The sequence below is a fragment of the Cheilinus undulatus genome, linkage group 13 (genome assembly GCF_018320785.1).
Source record: "Cheilinus undulatus linkage group 13, ASM1832078v1, whole genome shotgun sequence".
Classification (NCBI taxonomy): domain Eukaryota; kingdom Metazoa; phylum Chordata; class Actinopteri; order Labriformes; family Labridae; genus Cheilinus; species Cheilinus undulatus.
In genome coordinates, this window is record NC_054877.1 from 41863846 (window position 1) to 41882512 (window position 18667).

General features: G+C 38.5%; 2 protein-coding genes across 3 annotated transcripts in view; one reads left to right on the forward strand and one right to left on the reverse strand.

Annotated features, from left to right (window-relative positions):
• The first annotated feature begins 3509 nt into the window (after window positions 1-3509).
• LOC121519568 (solute carrier family 22 member 13-like) lies at window positions 3510-14758 on the forward strand. The gene is made up of 10 exons (XM_041802316.1): window positions 3510-3884; window positions 3969-4072; window positions 4166-4320; window positions 7062-7230; window positions 7307-7427; window positions 9632-9744; window positions 9850-10064; window positions 12037-12145; window positions 13187-13393; window positions 14689-14758. The coding sequence occupies exons 1-10, from the start codon at window positions 3510-3512 to the stop codon at window positions 14756-14758; spliced, it is 1638 nt and encodes a 545-aa protein (XP_041658250.1).
• Window positions 14759-16644: 1886 nt separating this feature from the next.
• Window positions 16645-18667, reverse strand: part of agla (amylo-alpha-1, 6-glucosidase, 4-alpha-glucanotransferase a) — a 56906-nt gene continuing 54883 nt past the window's right edge. For both annotated transcript variants that reach the window (XM_041803196.1, XM_041803195.1), the window contains exon 35: window positions 16645-18589. In XM_041803196.1, the coding sequence (XP_041659130.1) occupies window positions 18472-18589 (118 nt within the window). In that variant the 3' untranslated portion in view covers window positions 16645-18471. The remainder of the gene's footprint in view (window positions 18590-18667) is intronic.

An 18667-nucleotide genomic window follows, 5' to 3' on the forward strand; every position in this document is an offset into this window, starting at 1 on the left:
CGAAACTAGATTTTCTGAGCCTATTTATTTAGCTCAGAAAGGAGGTGCTGTAATTTGCTGGTACTACAACTTTAGCTTTAGCTAAAGCTAACATAGCTACACTAGCTACATAGTTAACATAACCACATAAGCCAATGTAGCTAAGTAAACTTTAGCAATGTTAGCTTAAGCAAACACAGCTAAAGCACGTAGATAAAATATCTACATATGCGTACATAACTGCTTTGTGAGCTTAGCTTTAGCTACATAGCTCTGTTAGCTATGTAGCTCTGTTATCCATAGCTAAGTTAGCTTTAGCAGCTTGAACTTTAGCAAACATAGCTTAAGCCAACTTGGTTGACATAGATAAAAAGCTTATGCTGCTGCTTTGTGAGCTTAGCTTTAGCTATGTTAGCAGCTACATAGCTACGTTGTATATGTAACTGGAGCTACGTAAGCTATGCTGGCTCTGTTGAGAGTGTTTTTAATGCAGAAAAAGCTTCTTTCCCTGTAAGCAGACTGTTAACTTTGTTTTATTAAACTGGTTTTGTAGGTTAGGTTTTTGACTTTGGTGTCCTAACCCATACCCCAATTCTTAACAGAAGTTTAATCTATTTTTATTTTGAAAGTTTTAGCATGTATTTCCTCTGAGATGAACAGTCTGTGAGAGCGGCTGCCAGAGATGAATGCTCTGCAGACTGTCTTGAAATTTAGATGGATTAAAAAAAAAAATCTGTAATTGTGTGATAATATACCCAATGAACTCTGACAAAGATTAGAAATAAATAAATATGACACAAAACTGGATCATAATTCTGAAATGTTATGTAAAAATCAATTAAGGTGCTAGAAAACAAAGAGCTGGTGCTAACAATTCTCTGGATGACACCCCCCACCCCTGTCAAACCCAGCTTTTCAATTGTAGTATCAACTATTAAGTAGCAAGTCTTCATTTATTCTATAGCAAAAACAATTTGTTGCTGAAACCAAAAATACTTGTGCATTTGGTTAGATTTTCTATGTTATTGCCACTGTGGACATTTCCCCTGCTTTTTAACCCTTGCTAATCACATCCCTGAGTCTTCATCATTGACACAGAAGTCAATAAAATGACAAATGTCCAAAAACAACCATCATTCTCCTTCATCTTTTCCTTTGAGTCTGCAGATGTAGGCATAAGTCATCTTTACAGCACACAGTAACACTAGTCAGTATTATGTAATCAGTTTACCTACATGCAACAGTGAGGCAGAGAAAGTTTGATGAGTCAGCATACTGTAAAAGATAGTAAAAGATCAACAGCAGTCTCTGTGAGATAAGCATATAGAAGAGATAGGGAGGTGTTGTATGAGATGAATCGTCATAGTAAACAACTTTATTGAAACACTTATGTAATCAGAGACCTCAGTGCTGTCTGAAATGAATAAAGGTTCACACACACACACATATATATATATATATATATATATATATATATATATATATATATATATATATATATATACAGTCATGGACAAAAATGTTGGCACCCCTGGAATTTTTCCAGAAAATACACCATTTCTATCAGAAATTGTTGCAGTTACAAATGGTTTTGGCATACACATGTTTATTGCCTTTATGTGCATTAGAGCAATAGAAAAAATTCGAAGAAAAAAGGCAAAATTGACATAATTTTACACAAAACTCAAAAAATGGGCCGGACAAAATTGTTGGCACCCTTTTAAAACTGTGGGTGAATCATTTTATTCCCAGCATGTGATGCTCATTTAGGCTCACCTGTGCCAAGTAACAGGTGCTGGCAATCTAGAAATCACACCTGAAGCCAGTTAGAATGTATAAAAGTTGACTCAACCTTTGCGTTGTGTGCCTGTGTGTCACACCAAGCATGGAGAAGAGAAAGAGGAGCCAAGAACTGTCTGAGCACTTAAGAAGCAAAATTGTGGAAAAATATGAACAATCTCAAGGTTACAAGACCATCTCCAGAGATCTAGAAATTCCTTTGTCCACTGTGTGTAATATAATCAAGAAGTTTATAACCCATGGCACTGTGGCTAATCTCCCTGGACGTGGATGGAAGAGAAAAATTGACAAAAGAATGCAACGCAGGATAGTTGGAATGGTGGATAAACATCCTCAGTCAACTTCCACACAAATTCAGGCTGTCCTGCAGACTCAGGGTGCAAAAGTGTCAGCTTGAACCACACGTCGTCATCTGAATGAGATGAAGTGCTATGGCAGGAGACTGAGGAGAACCCCACTGCTGACAAAGACACATAAAAAAGCCAGACTGGAGTTTGCAAAAATGTACCTGAGTAAGCCTCAATCCTTCTGGGAGAACATTTTGTGGACAGATGAGACTAAGGTAGAGCTTTCTGGAAAAGGAAGTCAATCTACTGTTTACAGAAAACGGAATGAGGCCTACAAAGAAAAGAACACAGTACCTACAGTCAAACATGGTGGAGGTTCAAGGATGTTTTGGGGTTATTTTGCTGCCTCTGGCACTGGGTGCCTTGACTGTCTGCAAGGAATCATGAAATCTGGAGACTATCAAAAAATTTTGGGCTGCAATGTAGGGCCTAGTGTCAGAAAGCTGGGTCTGCGTCAGAGGTCATGGGTGTTCCAGCAGGACAATGACCCAAAACTTACTTAAAAAAGCACCAAGAAATGGTTGGAGACAAAGCTGGAGAGTTCTGAAGTGCCCAGCAATGAGTCCAGATCTAAATCCCATTGAACACCTATGGAGAGATCTCAAAACTGCTGTTGCAAGAAGGAACCCTTCAAATCTGAGAGACCTGGAGCAGTTTGCAAAAGAAGAGTGGTCCAAAATTCCAGTTGAGAGGTTTAAGAAGCCTGTTGATGGTTATAGGAAGCGATTGGTTTCAGTTATTATTTCCCAAGGGTGTGTAACCAAATATTAAGTTGAGGGTGCCAACAATTTTGTCCGGCCCATTTTTTGAGTTTTGTGTAAAATTATGTCAATTTTGGCTTTTTCCTTCGGATTTTTTGTGTTCCAATGCACATAAAGGCAATAAACACATGCATACCAAAACATTTGTTAATTGCAACATTTTCTGGGAGAAATGATGTGTTTTCTGGAAAAATTCAAGGGGTGCCAACATTTTTGTCCATGACTATATATATATATATATATATATATATATATATATATATATATATGCAGGTAAATGAGCTGAATATTTAAGTTAAACACCATAGCATTGAAATGGGCTTGAAAAAAATAGCACAAATGGCATTACAACCTCAACCAGAATGGCCAGAGTTAAGTTTTCTTCCAATATTGCAAAGGTAGCTATAACTCTGGACTTCAGAGAGATGTTATACAGATAAAGGTAATCCTAAGCTTTCTGGTTAAATAATGACAACACCAGCCTTTTCTGCAAAAAGAAACAACCATGTACATGCTGTGTCATGTTTTCTGTACCACAGAGAGCTGGGTTTAAACATTAATGGGCTTTGTTTAAAGGTCATTCTCTAGCAGCATCTTTAAAGTGAGGGACGGCTCCCCGACCATGGCGGACTTTGGAGAGATCCTCCGCAATATCGGAGAGTTTGGATTATTTCAAAAGATCACTCTCTTTGCTCTCTGCTTCCCAAATCTCATTCTGCCTTTTCATTTTTCCAGTGTGTTTTTTATCCAGTCAGATCCAGAGAGACACTGTAGCACAGACTGGATCCTCGGGGCTGATACAGACCTGAGCAAAGAGGAGCAGCTGAACCTGACTCTACCGCGTGAGGATGATGGGAGCTTCAGCAGGTGTCGCATGTTCACACCTGTAGACTGGAACATCAGTGCCATCAGGGAGTACGGACTCAATGAGACCACAGGGTGCCAGGATGGATGGGTGTACAGCAGAACTCTGTATCAGGCCACCATCGTCACCGATGTAAGTAGTACATTTAATATACTAATTATAATTAAAAAATTAAAAATACTCCTTTATCAACTATTTGGCTGTGTTTTCCTGCAGTTTGATCTGGTGTGTGACCAGGCTAATCTGTTGGAAGTGGCTCAAACTGTACTGATGGCTGGCATTCTCATAGGCTGTCTTTTATTTGGACCGTTTGCTGAATCGTAAGTATATGTATTATTCAACTTGAACCATTTCTTTACTCTTACATAAGATTATTTTACACATGCTGACCAGAGGTGCTTTATCTCTCCTAGGTTTGGTCGTAAACGAGCAGCTCAGATTCCTTTCTATTTCACGCTCATATTCACTGTAACAACTGGATTAAGTCCCAACTTCTACTTTTATTTGGTGTCTCAGTTCCTGCTGGGAATTGGCTATGGAGGTTTTCGGCTGAATGGTGTCATATTGGGTATGGAATACTCCTTTATTTTTATCAAAAACATTTTTTGCCAGTTGTCACATAGAAGTATGCGTGTTTGTAACTACAGTGTTTGGTGAAATGTTGTGTTTGGTGAGATATAGACATCGATTCCCTCATGTGAAAGCGGTAAACTCAGCCACTGGTTTGCAGGTTTTCTCACATCCCTGACTCTATCCTCAGTGGAGTGATGTCTCCATCTAGAGATGGCTAAGGAAACTTACAGCAGACCCAGTACAGCAGAAGTTGAACTGATTGCCCTGTTTTTCTTTTGGTTCTCTTTAATTAAAACAACAAATCCACTGAGACAAGACACCCTAGCTCAAACATGACCAGCTGACTTATGTGCCTTCCCACCATTTTCCCTGAAAGCTGTGCCAATACACAGGCTCCAAAAGGGCAGCCGCTGGAGATCTTGGTTCTCAGTAATGCACAGACTTTTGGATGAGTGCTGTAGTTCACCAAAGAGCCAAGGGGCCCTCATCTGACATTCAAGCCCAGAGCTATTGGCTCCAGAGCAGTTCTCACACAGTGTAAGACATTAGCGGAGTGGTCTGAGCAATGAAGAACTGTGCCTTCCTCTGTGCCATTAATGCTACTGTTTTTAGGCTTCATTGGACCATAAACTCTGTTGTGGTGATTTCAGCCAGACGTCAAATAAACCTGAAGTAAATGCAGGATACTCATGTACTAATGAAAGAACAATCTTACTGATGTCTCTTTGTGTTCCAGATAAATTGCATTATCTGCCATACTACCCAACAGTATCACCAGCCTCATCAGACCAATGCAAACCCAAAAAGTGACAACACAAATAGTATCTACAAAAAACAGCTTTGTAGACTGATGGGCAGCAAGAACCAGAACGTCACTGGGGTTTTTAAATGGGCGCCTCCCTTTGCAGGGTTCATCCAGTTTAGTCCCCCTGACACCTTTGGGAGAGGTCTGGCTGCAGACCGTAGATATCAGATGCCCCCTCTTGCACATCACTGCGGTGGGATGCCGCCTCTGTCGATACAGAAGCAACGTAATCTGGTGGTGCAACTTATTTCCCATTTTAGATTTGTTAAATTTAACTTTATTCAAAAACAAAGTCAAGTTTCATAAATAACACAGAAACAAAGGTCAGAGGTCTAATTAGGGATTTGATTATGTAAAGGCCTGCTTCAGAAATAGTTATGCAAATAATGTCTCGCTTTAGCATGGTTAGCTTTAGCAAAAGCAGACGAAGCTACACTAGCTACATGGTGAAAATTACTACGTAGGCCAATGTAGTTATGTTGGCTTTAGCAAAAGCTAACATAGCTATACTAGCTACATACCGCTAGTTAAAGTTACTATATAAGCCAATGTAACTTTGTTAGCTCTAGCGAAAGCCAACACAGCTACACTAGCTACATATGCAAGTTAAAGTTACTATATAAGCTAATGTAGCTTCATAAGCATTCAAAAAAGCTACCAAAGCTTCACTCCTAAATACCGCTATTTAAAGTTACTACATAAGCCAATGTAGCTCCGTCAGCTTTAGAAAAAGCTAACAAAGCTACACTACCTACACACTGCTTGTTAAAGTAACTACATAAGCCATTGTAGCTTTGTCAGCTCTAGCAAAAGCTAGCAAAGTTACACTAGCTACATAGGTCTCATCACTACATAAGCCAATGTAGCTACCTTAGCTTTAGCCTTAGCTATCTTAAAAAGGCTGCACAATAATCCACCAGCAAAACACACTGCGGAGTAAATCACTCCCTCTCTAGTCAATCAGCAGTTCCACTGCCCACACTCTGGTCCGGCTCTGGCATGTCCCAGAAGCACCGCTCTGCTCGGCTTCATTGGAGATATTCTGTAGGTCTATTTTCACGTAATCCATGTAGAACAGATTGACACAAAAAGCTGGAAAAAAGTGCAAAGTATCTGGTTGACTACAAAATACGAAATACTTGACTCTTCATCATAACTCATCACTACATCAACATCATGTCTCATCCTGCAGCATTGACAAAAGGTCATCAGGAGGTCAGTGGGTCACAGAGCTATAACAGCACCAGTGACAAGAAAGTGTTAACTTTTAGTCAGGGGAAAAAAAAAAATTTTACATGAAACCACAAATCCTTTGTAGCAAACAGACCCATGGCAGAAGCAATGAAATCATAGAATCGTGTTGAAATGAACAGCAAATCAATCCCAAAAAGGTAAACTATTCCTGCATGAACCTCGCAGTTCCCTTTTGGTCTCTTTGCCGGACTGCCTTGCAACCATTAAAATGTGGCGTCCCAGAGCCACCTTTCTGCATTCCTGCTTAGCATAACAACATGACCACCTCTTTTATCTTACCTTTTCTCCCACATGGCCAACACAGCCCAAACAGCATCACCATCTTCAACAAACCCAGGCTCCATACATGCAAGCTCCAAGTTATAACCAATAATACTACCAGTCCTATGACCTCCGTTATCTTTAATGATTATTAATGTGACAGAAACCATACAGATGCCGACGGAGCTTTCCATCCTTACTCATTTTGTCATACTCCTCTGTTCCCTCAAAGACCAAATGCACGGATCCACTTCTGTACATAGAGGGAGCATAAATGAGCCTCAATAGAAAGCAATTAGTCCTGGTGCCTTAGAAAGAGGGTGGGAGAAGTAGAGCAAGACCACTTCTATATGACGAACCCTATATCCTCACTGTAGCATAACAGATAACCACACTAGTGATTTTTTTGTTTGTAGCCACTGAGTGGATTGGGGTGTCCAGAAGATCCTGGGGGGCGTGCGTAACTCAGCTCTGTGGTGCCATTGGACAGTGTGTCCTCGCTGGTATGATCTACTTCATCAGAGACTGGAGACTCGCTCAACTTGTCACAGCAGCTCCACTCGCTGTTATTGGTGTTTATATCTGGTGTGCACTCTTTCTATCACCTTCCAGTAATTTAGAGCTTAATAATAGATTATTAACATGTCTCTCTGTGTTGCAGGTTTATTCCAGAGTCAGCCAGGTGGCTGTTAGAAACGGGGAGGATAGAGGAGGCGAAACAACTTATTACTAAAGTGGCAACGATAAACAAACGGCCAGTTTCAGAATCTCTGCTAGAAAAGGTACCGTTGCCAAACATAAAACTATTTTCTTTTGTTTCAAAACCATATTACACATACAAGCAATCAATAACACAAAAAAGTGAAAATCAATGCATTTTAGTAGCAAGGGACTGGGGCCGTTTGGAACAAAGTTCTACATTTCTCTAAATCAATCAGAGACTACTTGGATTAGAGCAACAACATTCAGGCATATTGAACTTATATCTGTCAGCCAATTACCCGTTTCAAGACTAAAACATATGACATTTAAATACTTCTTGTATTGCAGATGTCAGATGTTATAAAGTAACAGACCCAATCTTTTGTGACAGTTGCAACCCTAATAAAAACATGCTGACATGTTAAAGGGATGCAAAACTTCTTAAAGACCCAATCTTTAGACTGATGGGCAGAAAATAATGTTGTAGAATTATATCATAATTATATGAAAATATTAATAAAAACAATTGTTGTAAGTTTGTTCACAAAACAAAGGTTCATATCTTGCCCATCATGCCACTTTAAAAATAATCAAAACATGGTTTTAAAATGATTTTTTTCTTGATTCATTCATACCAAAGTTAAGGACAGTGTGACAACACGTGCATACCATCATGCACTGGAGGACTGGACAGTAAAAGGTTGTTGAAATTAAGTATTAACTTAAAACACAACTCCATTTTTTCTGCTCAATAGTTGATAGAACACATTTTTAGTTTTAAGTAAGTGGTACTCTTGAAGTATCTGTTTGTCACTGTACTGAAATTATTTCACAATCATCCCTTAATTTGAAGAGTTTTCCCAGAATGCCTTTGGGCAGTAGACACTTCTGCATCATGAGTGAAGTTACCCACTCAGTTGGAAAATTCCTACCTGTGGGGAGCAACTTTAATGCTGCACAGAGGGTGTGCTCATCACAATTGAAAACCCACTCAAATTAGCCTTCCTTCGATTGCATGGATGTTCAACATAGATTTATGGGAAAGATGCTGATTGGTTTGTTTCCTTTGAAACTTTTGAAAAGTTAACTTTACATAAACGTAAAAGTAAAATTGAGTTAATGTAACCCAGTCAACCCTGCTCAACCAAAGAGCCAACTGTTGAAAAATACCAATACAAGTGAAAAAAATGGTCAGAAAGTAGCAAAAATGGGTGAGAAGTGACCAAAAAAATGAGTGAGAAGTGACTAAAATGGGCAAAAAGCAGTCATGAGTGAAATGGGGTGAAAGTGGAAAAAAATGGGAAAAAGTGTCTAAAAGAAGTTGCAAAATGGCCAAAAAATATGAAAAAAAGGGGTTTTTAAGAGCAAAAGGTAGCTTAAATGGATGAATTGCGGAAAATTGTGAAAATGGCCAAAAACTTTTCTATTTTAAGGTTTTCTGGGGTAATAATATTTAGAATTAAGAAAAAAAGAGCCACAAATAATCACAAAAGAGCCAGATGTGGCTCCAGAGCCATACGTTGAGTATCACTGATGTAACCTAAATGACTCAGTACCTGCTACTTAACAAATAATATTTTTTTTCAGTAACTGTTACTTAAAAACTAGGCTAATTAGCTGCCTCCAGTATTCTAAGTTCTTTTAACTTATCTGGGTTTAAGGTGAACTCAAAAAAAAATTCTTTATGAGGACAAAAATTTTGATTTGCCAGCTTTCATCTAACTGGGATGGAATTTCTAACCAAGACACTGGTAAACCTTTGCACATCCTCTCTGGCATCTTTCTAACCTCCTAGACAATTTTCAAATCTTAAACAATTTAAAAAATGTGGGACACCATAAACATAAGGAAAATTCCAAACAGTTTTTCATCTTACTATCCTCTAAGTGGCATGTGTTACAGTTGGAACAAAAATCATCAAAACAGATAAAATCTGGTCTGAAATGAAGCCACAGTCGTGTTTATGTCTATAAGCTGATGACTACTAAGTCTGCACGCTAAGTCTTTTATCTGAGACATAACAACCTAAATCAGTGGTTCCTAGCCCTTTTCCTTAGGCCCATAAAGATCCTGATTAATAAGACTTTATTTTTTGCATTAAGTCTTTTAGGAGAAAATTTCAGAGAATTTTAACAACAATAAAACGACATTGATGATTACCTCTCTGACCTCTCTGATCGGTCAGTTCTGATGTCAGTTAAGCAGATGTACCTAATAAAGTGATCAGTGAGTGTTTCTACTTTTTAAAGGCTGTTAGCGTGATTCTGTGTCAATCTGATTACAGGTTGTTATGAAAGAAACAGAAAAAAAGGGAGAAACTGAGAAAAAGGGAGGCATAATAACTCTTATGCAATCAGCTGTGCTTAGGAAGTATTTCTTTACACTAATACTGGGATGGTAAGTGACATTTTATATTTCCCATAATTCCACAGAGGCCTTAAATGATGCAGCAATAATGCATTTAATATGTGTGACTAAAAGCTTGTTTTCTGTAACCCTCAGGTTTTCATTAAATATAACCTACTACTGCCTTTCCTTTAATGTGGGAAATTTTGGCTTGGACATCTTTGTGACGCAGCTCATGTTTGGTGCGACTGAACTTCCTGCTCACATACTCTGTATCTGGCTGTTAGAGGCACTGGGGAGGAAAGTGTCTCTGATGGGAACGCTGCTGATTGGAGGATTCTTGTGCTTATTAATCCTAACTGTTCCTCAGGGTAAAGCACCTCTAACATGCTTAGTAATATAACATTTATCATTTCTAACATGTATGTTAACCTGAAAGGCAGTGCACTGCAACACCTCAGCAGGATATCTCTAGATACAGCTAAAGATGGAGATAGAGCTACAGCCGTTCCTGGTTTCTGTTGGTTGATAAACCTTTTCATCCAGCTCCAAGAGCAGGCGAGGCATTGTCTGCTTTGAGGCTGTCAAAATTAGATTTTCAAATATTGACTAAAAGCATGATAAAGCAGTTAAGGATTTTGTACAAATGTCCTTTGATAAAACATGCATAGGCATTTTTTTTTAGGTTTTATCAGTGAAACAATGAAAATCTGCTGATTTTTGACAGCACGTGTCACTTTTTTCTTCACTCTTGGGTCCTGGGGGAGCTCATCTTTTCTTAGGTACATGTCGGGGGGGGGGGTTCCGAAGAAAAATGGTTGGTAAAAAAACACTGCAATAGAAAATAAACAACATATCAGATGTTGAAACTGAGATATTTTATCATTTCATGAAAAATGTTAGCTCATGTTGAATTTGATGGCAGCAACACATCTCAAAAAGTAGGGACAGGGACATGTTTACCACTCTGTAGCATCCCCTCTTCTTTTAACAACAGTCTCTTAATGTCTGGGAAGTGAGGAGTGCAGTTGTTGGAGTTTTGGGAGAGGAATGTTGTCCCATTCTTATCTGGTGTAGGATTCTTGCTGCTCAACACTTATAGAGAGGTGCAGTCATGACGTAATTTTGTAGGCCAAACCCGAAAGTTAGCATCACATGGGTCCCCTCAGTGGCGAGCCTGTGGGTTTTTTCGTTGGATTTTGGATCATCCCTTTGTTGCTGTTTGGTCCTGTCACTTTCTAACCAGGCCCAAACGGTTCAGAGGGGAGTTTTGCAAGATGGATTCACCGGTGAGAAAGACAGATATAGGTGAATCCATCTGCTTTGCAAGGTTAGAAAATAAGATCTGTGTCCAATAAAAGGTTATGAAGCTTGTACGTTTTATTCATAAAGATAATCTTCATAATAATTAAAGCATTACATCTGGTTCATTAATATAACTGAGGAAAGAAGAAAGCTAATGTCATTCTATATTGAACAACAACACAGTCAACTGAATTTAGCATCATCACCCGCGGATACAAGTGGCAGGCTCAGTTGTCGCACTTCTGATGATGACGTATGATCTTCCAGACAAACGCTGTAGTCCTAGTTAGCTGTCCTTTAGCAACCGTCTTTATTAAGACATGAAAGAATACACAACTCTATGGTGGGCCACGTTTCAGATGTATTTTATGTTGTAAGATAAAACGTTACACTCTCTTGAGCTTGTTTACTACAGACCTTATTACAGGCATTTAACCAAAAACTCATTTAAAAATCCCACAGACATCCAGACGAGGGAACTGGAAGCGCTAAAATGCTAACTCACTTTCATGTTTTAGGACTCATTCCTGCACCACTCTATATTATGAGTGCTTTCCTCCAATCAGGTTGTAGCATTTTTTTTATTTTAGAGGTTGAGTGGGCGTGGCTTTGACTCATTCAACAGACATGCCCACACCATCCTGGAGCAGATTTTACTGCCTCATTTTTCATGATTTTAAAGCTTAATTTTATAAATTTAGAGATGTTTTATTTGTCTGAAATTTGACCTGGGGGTTCATAACACAGTGGCCTGTCATACAACAAACCCAAATACAGATTTATTATCACTTTACTGAGTCTTTAAAGTCAGTGGAAACACAATATTAATCCCACACTTGACCCCTTCACTCCACTTGCTCACTTTCTATCAAACAGACTGTAGTTTGGTAGATCCCTATAGACATACTCAAACAATGAACTGGTCATGCATTGTGAGGTTAACTTGCATGCATTATATAAAAATGAATGATTTGATGTAGAAGAACAGATATTGCTTTTAAAGAGAGTTTATTAGTAAGCTGTTTTTTTTTCTTTTAGACAATGCTATTGCAATAACCACATTAGCGACCTCGGGACGTTTTTTCATCAACTGGGCAGGATCTGTGTGCAACGTTTACGTTCAGGAGCTGTTCCCCACATCTTTTCGGTGAGTCAGTCTCGATGTAGTGACTGCAGCGCTTCAGCTGCAACATTAGTCAGTGAAGAACACGTCAAACATTACAATTACATGTCTGAACAGCGAGGTGAAGGACTGCACTCTGATTGGGTGTAGCATCACTAAAGGAGACCAGTGTGTTTACTTTTGCTCCGTGTATAATTTTTTCAGTTATCGTTGGAGGAAACGGTGCCACTGTGAGTTAAATATTAGACTCAGTTACTTTTTTGATCTCTTTTAGTTGACAGCACTGTAGATATAATCATGTGGGTCAGCCTGGCCGCTCTCTGATCTATCCTGTTATCAGGGCTGATTGACATTTTAAAATGTTAATTAATAGTTGCAGTCAAACTTATCTGTAATTGTGTTTCATGGTGATTAATGCTTTATGGCTCTAGGAGAAATAGTGTTGCAAAGTTTAAAGGTCTTGATCCAATATGATGGTAAAGCAATGCACTGATTTCATTACAGCACACTATCACTGTACACTGAGGTATGTTATTGTATTCTGACTTTAGGTGAGATAAGATTAATTTATTAAGAAAGCTTTATTCACACACAGAGACAGTCAAAGGGCTTATTCTTGTTTTGTACAACTGAAACTAAATAAAAAAGAGAAGTGCCTTGTGTTGCTCTTTGTCTTAGGTCTCAAAATAGGTCAAACCACCCCTGAATGCAGTTAAGTCACTGACGACAGGCCTAACCTTCCCAGCAGACAAAGATAACCCGACTGGTTTTGCTTCAATCCAGATAGGATCTGTATAAATAATTCTGCTCTAGACTTTACTAGACTATTACTTTACTAAAAGCAGTTGTGATGCCTCAGTCATAACAGGGATCAAATTAAAAGAATAAAACAGTCAAGACTACATTGATGCACAAAACATAACTGTAACTTAAAAGCTGAAAAACTTCACAAGCTTTAATTGATTAACAGTGGCATAACTTGGTAGTGAATGAAAGAAAATGAAAGAGTGTTTACATGAATTTATCCTGTTGAGAATGTCTGAGGTCAGTCTGGTTCTCTTTCAGACAAACGGCCTCTGGTTTGGGCTCCATTGCCAGCAGAGCAGGGGGTCTTCTGGCTCCACTGTTGAACATGCTGGCAGTTTACCACTGGGCCATACCCACTATAGTTTTCAGCAGCCTTTCACTGATCAGTGGGGCTCTCAGCTTCCTGCTTCCTGAGACTAGGAGGAGAGAGCTGCCAGATTCAACCGATGAGGCCGAGGGTAACAGGTGAGCTGCAGGCTGAGAGTGTATCCAGACAGTAATGCATGTTACTGTGGGGTGGGCTACGTAGCTGTCTTAGTAGAGTGGCATTTCATTAACCTTGCAGAGTCTTTCATCAGGAAAATCCATCTTGAAAAGTTTTGATCCACCGTTTATACCAATGTCATTTGAGGAGAACGAAGCGGTAGCTAGGGGTGGGGTTTAGTTGTACTAAAAGCTGATAGCAATTGCCACCACTAGTGGCTAGCAGTTAGCTTGGATGTAATGTCAGTTTCATCAGAATCGCACCACATTCCTTCATGTATTTAACAGCACAGAACTGCACTGAAAGGTTTTTATCACAGAAAATGTGTTACTGCTCTTATGCTGGCCTGCCTTGGCATGAGTTTATGGGGGGGAGGGTTGTAGCGTGAGTCGGTATGGCTGCAGGCGTAGCGATTAGCTGGGATGTAGCCACGATGGCAGTTTTATCAGAATTTGACCACATTTTTCCATGAAAGCTTTACAAGTTTGCAATCATTAGGGAAGAGGTTGAACTCTTCTGTAAGCCGGTGTATGAAATTGCTGCTACTGCTGAAGGGTAGCCTGGCATGCCAGATGGATTTGTGTCACACATCCATCTGGAAAACCTCTCATACACAGCGTTTGGGAAAGGGCAGAGGCTTTGAAAAAAAATCAGAGGGTGATTGGATGAACACTCTGTCACATCTTTATGGGCCTATCAGAGTAACAAACACGTGACGTAGCCGACTCCGCGCCTGAAAGTACTGCCCCTTGTCCCTGATTGGTCCCGTCACTTTCTAACCAGGCCCAAACTGTTCAGACAGGAGCTTTGCAAGATGGATTCGCCAGGGAGAAACACGGAAACGGGCGTATCCATCTGTTTTGAAAGGTTAGCTGAAGGGATTAGCAGTAGAAAAGCGTCGGTTTTATCAGAGTTGTGCCACATTTCTTTATTTAAACAGCAAGAACTGCAACATAAGCTTTTCATGGCAAAGATGATGTTTTCGCTCTTCTCCTGACCTCCGTTTACATTTATCCACATCAGGCTCCACTGTTTAAGCACTACAGCAGAGTTTGCCTTAAACTAACCTTACTTCTGGAGCTGTGCATGTGTGCAGGTTAGCATTTTATGGGAAAGAGATGCAACAAACAACTAATTTAACAGAAGGGTTCGTGTGTGCAAAGGCCCAGATCACTGATTCTTGTATTTTCTGCTAACAATTATTTCAAACAAATAAAAAAAAAAAAAAAGCTGAATAGACCTAACACAGCCTTTTATGTGTTCTTCTCTCCTACAGCAAACAGATCAACCTGAAGAACAAGTCTGAACCAAGCCAGTTTTCACAAAGCAGATCTACTAAACTGTAGTCTCCTTATATTTACTTCTCAGTCAGTCGCCTGTCAGTTCATTCAGGTGACTGCAGGAAAATACTCATCTGTCATGATTACTAAGTTCTTATGTTGTGGTTGAATCCTCTAAACTCACTATATTATCTTTAGTACAAGAAGATTTAAATTCTTCAGTGGGAGATTGTCATTTAACTCGAGTACTTTAATGATTTTTATAGACACTCTACTTTATCTCCTCAGTTCACATTAACTGTTACACACTAAAGATCATGATCAGACAGCTGAAGACATCATGACAGTAAGGCCATGTTTATTCCATGAAATGACATGATTTATATACTCAGTTTATTTACACAGTTTTATTACGAAAGATCACATTAGAGCCTTTTAAATTATTGTTTTGAGACTATTGTGTGAGATCTACTGCTGACTGAAACATGGTTGCTGAAGTTGTCAATAAAATTGTTTAAACTAACGCCTCTTATTTTCTTACTTGCAGGAAAATTACTGAAAAAGATCCCTTTTGAAAATTTAAGGTGATCCATTTTAATCTGAGTTATTGAGTATTAATTTGCGTTTTCATTTCATATATTCAAATTTTCCTCTCACAATTATGACTTGAACTTACTTTTAATCTAATATTGTGACATTTGAAATGAGTAATTTTGAAGTTTTATCTCATGTTTTGACCTTTTAGGTTTACAATTTTAAATTTTAAATCATATTTTGGCTTTTAAAGCACATTGTTTCAAACTTTGTCTCACATTTTGACCTTCCAACTCCTAACTTTATTTTTAATCCCATATTTTGACCTTATACACTCTCAATTTTAAATTTTAACTCATATTTTTACCTTTTGAACTCATGATTTCAGGTTTTATCTTGTATTTTGACATTCCAAACAAGACTGAAACTTTCTATTCCATATATTTGCCTTTTAAAAACAGTATTTTGACTCTTTATCTTAGATTTTGTCCTTTTTAATTCATAGTTTAGAATTTTTTATCACATATTTTGCCCTATTAGATTCACAGTTTTAAATTTTACATTACATTTTGACATTTTTAGCACATTATTTGGGATTTCATCTACATTTTGACTATTTAAACTCATTATTTAAATTTTTATTTCATATTTAGTTCTGAAAAACAAGATTGCGACTTTCTAGCTGATGAAATTTGTGGGATTTTGTCCTGGATTAATAACTTATTTCTTCTTCTGTGAATTTCCATAATTATATTATATTAATCCTATTATATTCTAGCCTGTAGTTAATAAACATAATTTCCTATTTTTACTGTTGCTGAGCTAAAGTGGCATTACAAGGATTATTTGCTGCATTATTGTAATAGACTTATGGGGTTGATAGCTTGAAACACTAACATCATGTAGCCTCATGAGCCTGTTTTATTGTTGGGCTATAAGAGGCTAATATCAATGCTGTATGCTTCATGCTTGTGGAGGGACCTGTCCATGTAGATGATAGGAAGAAAGAAGGTGTGAAGAAATTAGGGACAGAGTGCAAGATGAGGATGAAAATATTGCTTATAAATATAGGGAAATTATAGCCAAAAAATACATTAAAATGCATAGATATTTGTAAAATGACACAATATGTTTTATTTGCTGGCTGGCAGAGGGGGGCCCTGTGTGATTTTCTTTCTGGGGGCCAAGAATCCCTAGCTACGCCCTTGCCTGTAACTATCCCAAACTCATGCTGAAGCAGGCCAGAAGAAGACCAAACACATCTTTTTTCCATCATGAAAAGCTTTCAGCTCTCTTCTTCTCTCTAGTTGTAATAAAGACATGTTTTCTAGTTCTGATATAAAACTGCTGCTTTACTTTAGCTACATCTACATCACCCTTTTTTCAAAACATGTTTTCATTTTGAGAGAAGACACAACTTCTGAGTCATGTAACCGTTTATTCACTACACAAACAAGTAAACAACAACATTACAGGACAAACACAGCAGTGAAACAGCAGGAACAGTTACACACGTGAAAGTATTTTCACTAAATGCACCTTAAACTGACGCTGAGGTGGTGCTACTTTGTCAAACTGATATTTGTTCATATTAAATCAGGTGTTATAGAGTCAGACAGGCACAGCTGCTATTATAACAGCTCTGGTTTGAGTCATTTTACTGTTTCAGAGACAACAGAACCTCAGTGTCATTATAAGATGTTTATTCAATTTTAAACACTAACATACAGTGTTTGAATGAAGCGTCCAGATGGCTGAATGAGAACTTTCAAACTTGATGAGGGCTTGTCAGCAGCGACTGTACAGCAGATCAAACAACAAACCTCTAACTCTAAAACATCACTGACACAGAGCTTGTTTTCAGCATTAATCCACACATAAAAGACACAAATATTAAACTACATGATAAGGCTTCAAGGGGAACAGGTAAAAGATTTAATGCTGTTTGTGTAAAAGGCTTCAGGTGGAGGTTTTAGTAAAGTAGGAAAGTTAAACAGTGCTGCATTAACTGATGCTAAAGCAGGTTATCTGCTGGTGACACCAGGTGTTTGAAGATGGAAGGTGTAAATGCTCACAGTGACAGCTGATCTGAGGTCAGTATAAAGCACCAGCAGGTCGAAGAAAAAAATATGCTTTTTTTTTTTTGTTGGATCAAAGTGTTTCAGTCTGCAATGAGTGATACTTAGTAAAAATACCGTAAAACACGGAATAGATGCCACACGAGTTTATAAGATGCAATCTGTTTTTGGATGTCTCCTACAAGAAAAGAAAGCTCAAACGGACTTTCTGTGTAATGATTTCTAATGTGAGCATCAAAATTCACCATGTGCAGTTTCTAAGCAGCTCTGTGGCTCTGGTGGAGTTTCCACTCCTGCTAGCTAACAGTGCAGCACAGAGCCCGCCATGATTGTTGTGACATACAGACCCACAGCCCGTAAGCTGCTCTGTTCAGCTCCATGACCCACTAATCTTTAAGTGAGGAGTTTTTTCATTCACACCGACGCTCCATGAGGTCTATTTATTTAACAGTGTACCACCATTTTCTTTAAATGCATGATTATGGCCAAATCAGGGGGAAAAGATGGAACCAAGTGGGGCAAAATCTCACTGGTCTGGCCTACATGATTTATCCCTGCATGTTGTGATTGGCAGTATACAATGGATGGGATCATGATCATGACAGCTTATCTCTCAGCACTTTATACTGGTACAGCCAACTATTAAAAATGAAAATATTGTATTAAAAATGTTTTTATGCACTGGTTTTTAAACTACGAGATGTGATTGCAAAATAGAAATAGTTCAAATTAGTTTTTAACATTAGAGAATATTCGTTTGTTTTTTTTAAAATGTTATGATATTAAAAATGTGTGATCTAATTTAATGTTTTTTTTGTTCTTTTTTGCACTTCTTACGAAAGGTGTATTCAAATTCAGGATGTGAGTCTTACATTCCTAACTCTATAAAATACAGAGAACCGTTCTTAGAATGTTTTCTGAAGACAGAATGATCTACAAAGAAGTGCGGCACCATCTCTCAGATGTGTTGATGATCCATAAAGGATGAACTCTGTCAGTGGATCAGATAAGGAGTGGCTATTAGTTTGAAATCTTAACCAGGAAGTATGCTGCGCTTGTTTACAAATCTGAGGTTTTACATGAACAGAAACAACATGAAACTAGAACTTTAACTGAAGACTTCAGCCTCAGAGGGAAGACAACACTTCGTCGAGGAGGGTGGGGGTCTTAAAGGTCGTGTAGGACCTCCAGCACGGTGGCCATAGACCAGGCCTGGGTCTCACAGCTGAAGGGGCAGTACTGACCGTTCTCATTGGTCAGCTCAGGAAGGCCCTTCCACGGAGACCTGAGGAAAAAAAAACATGATGAGTCAGAATGAATAATGAGTCAGTCACAGGTTATCCCATGGTACGGTAAAAGATCA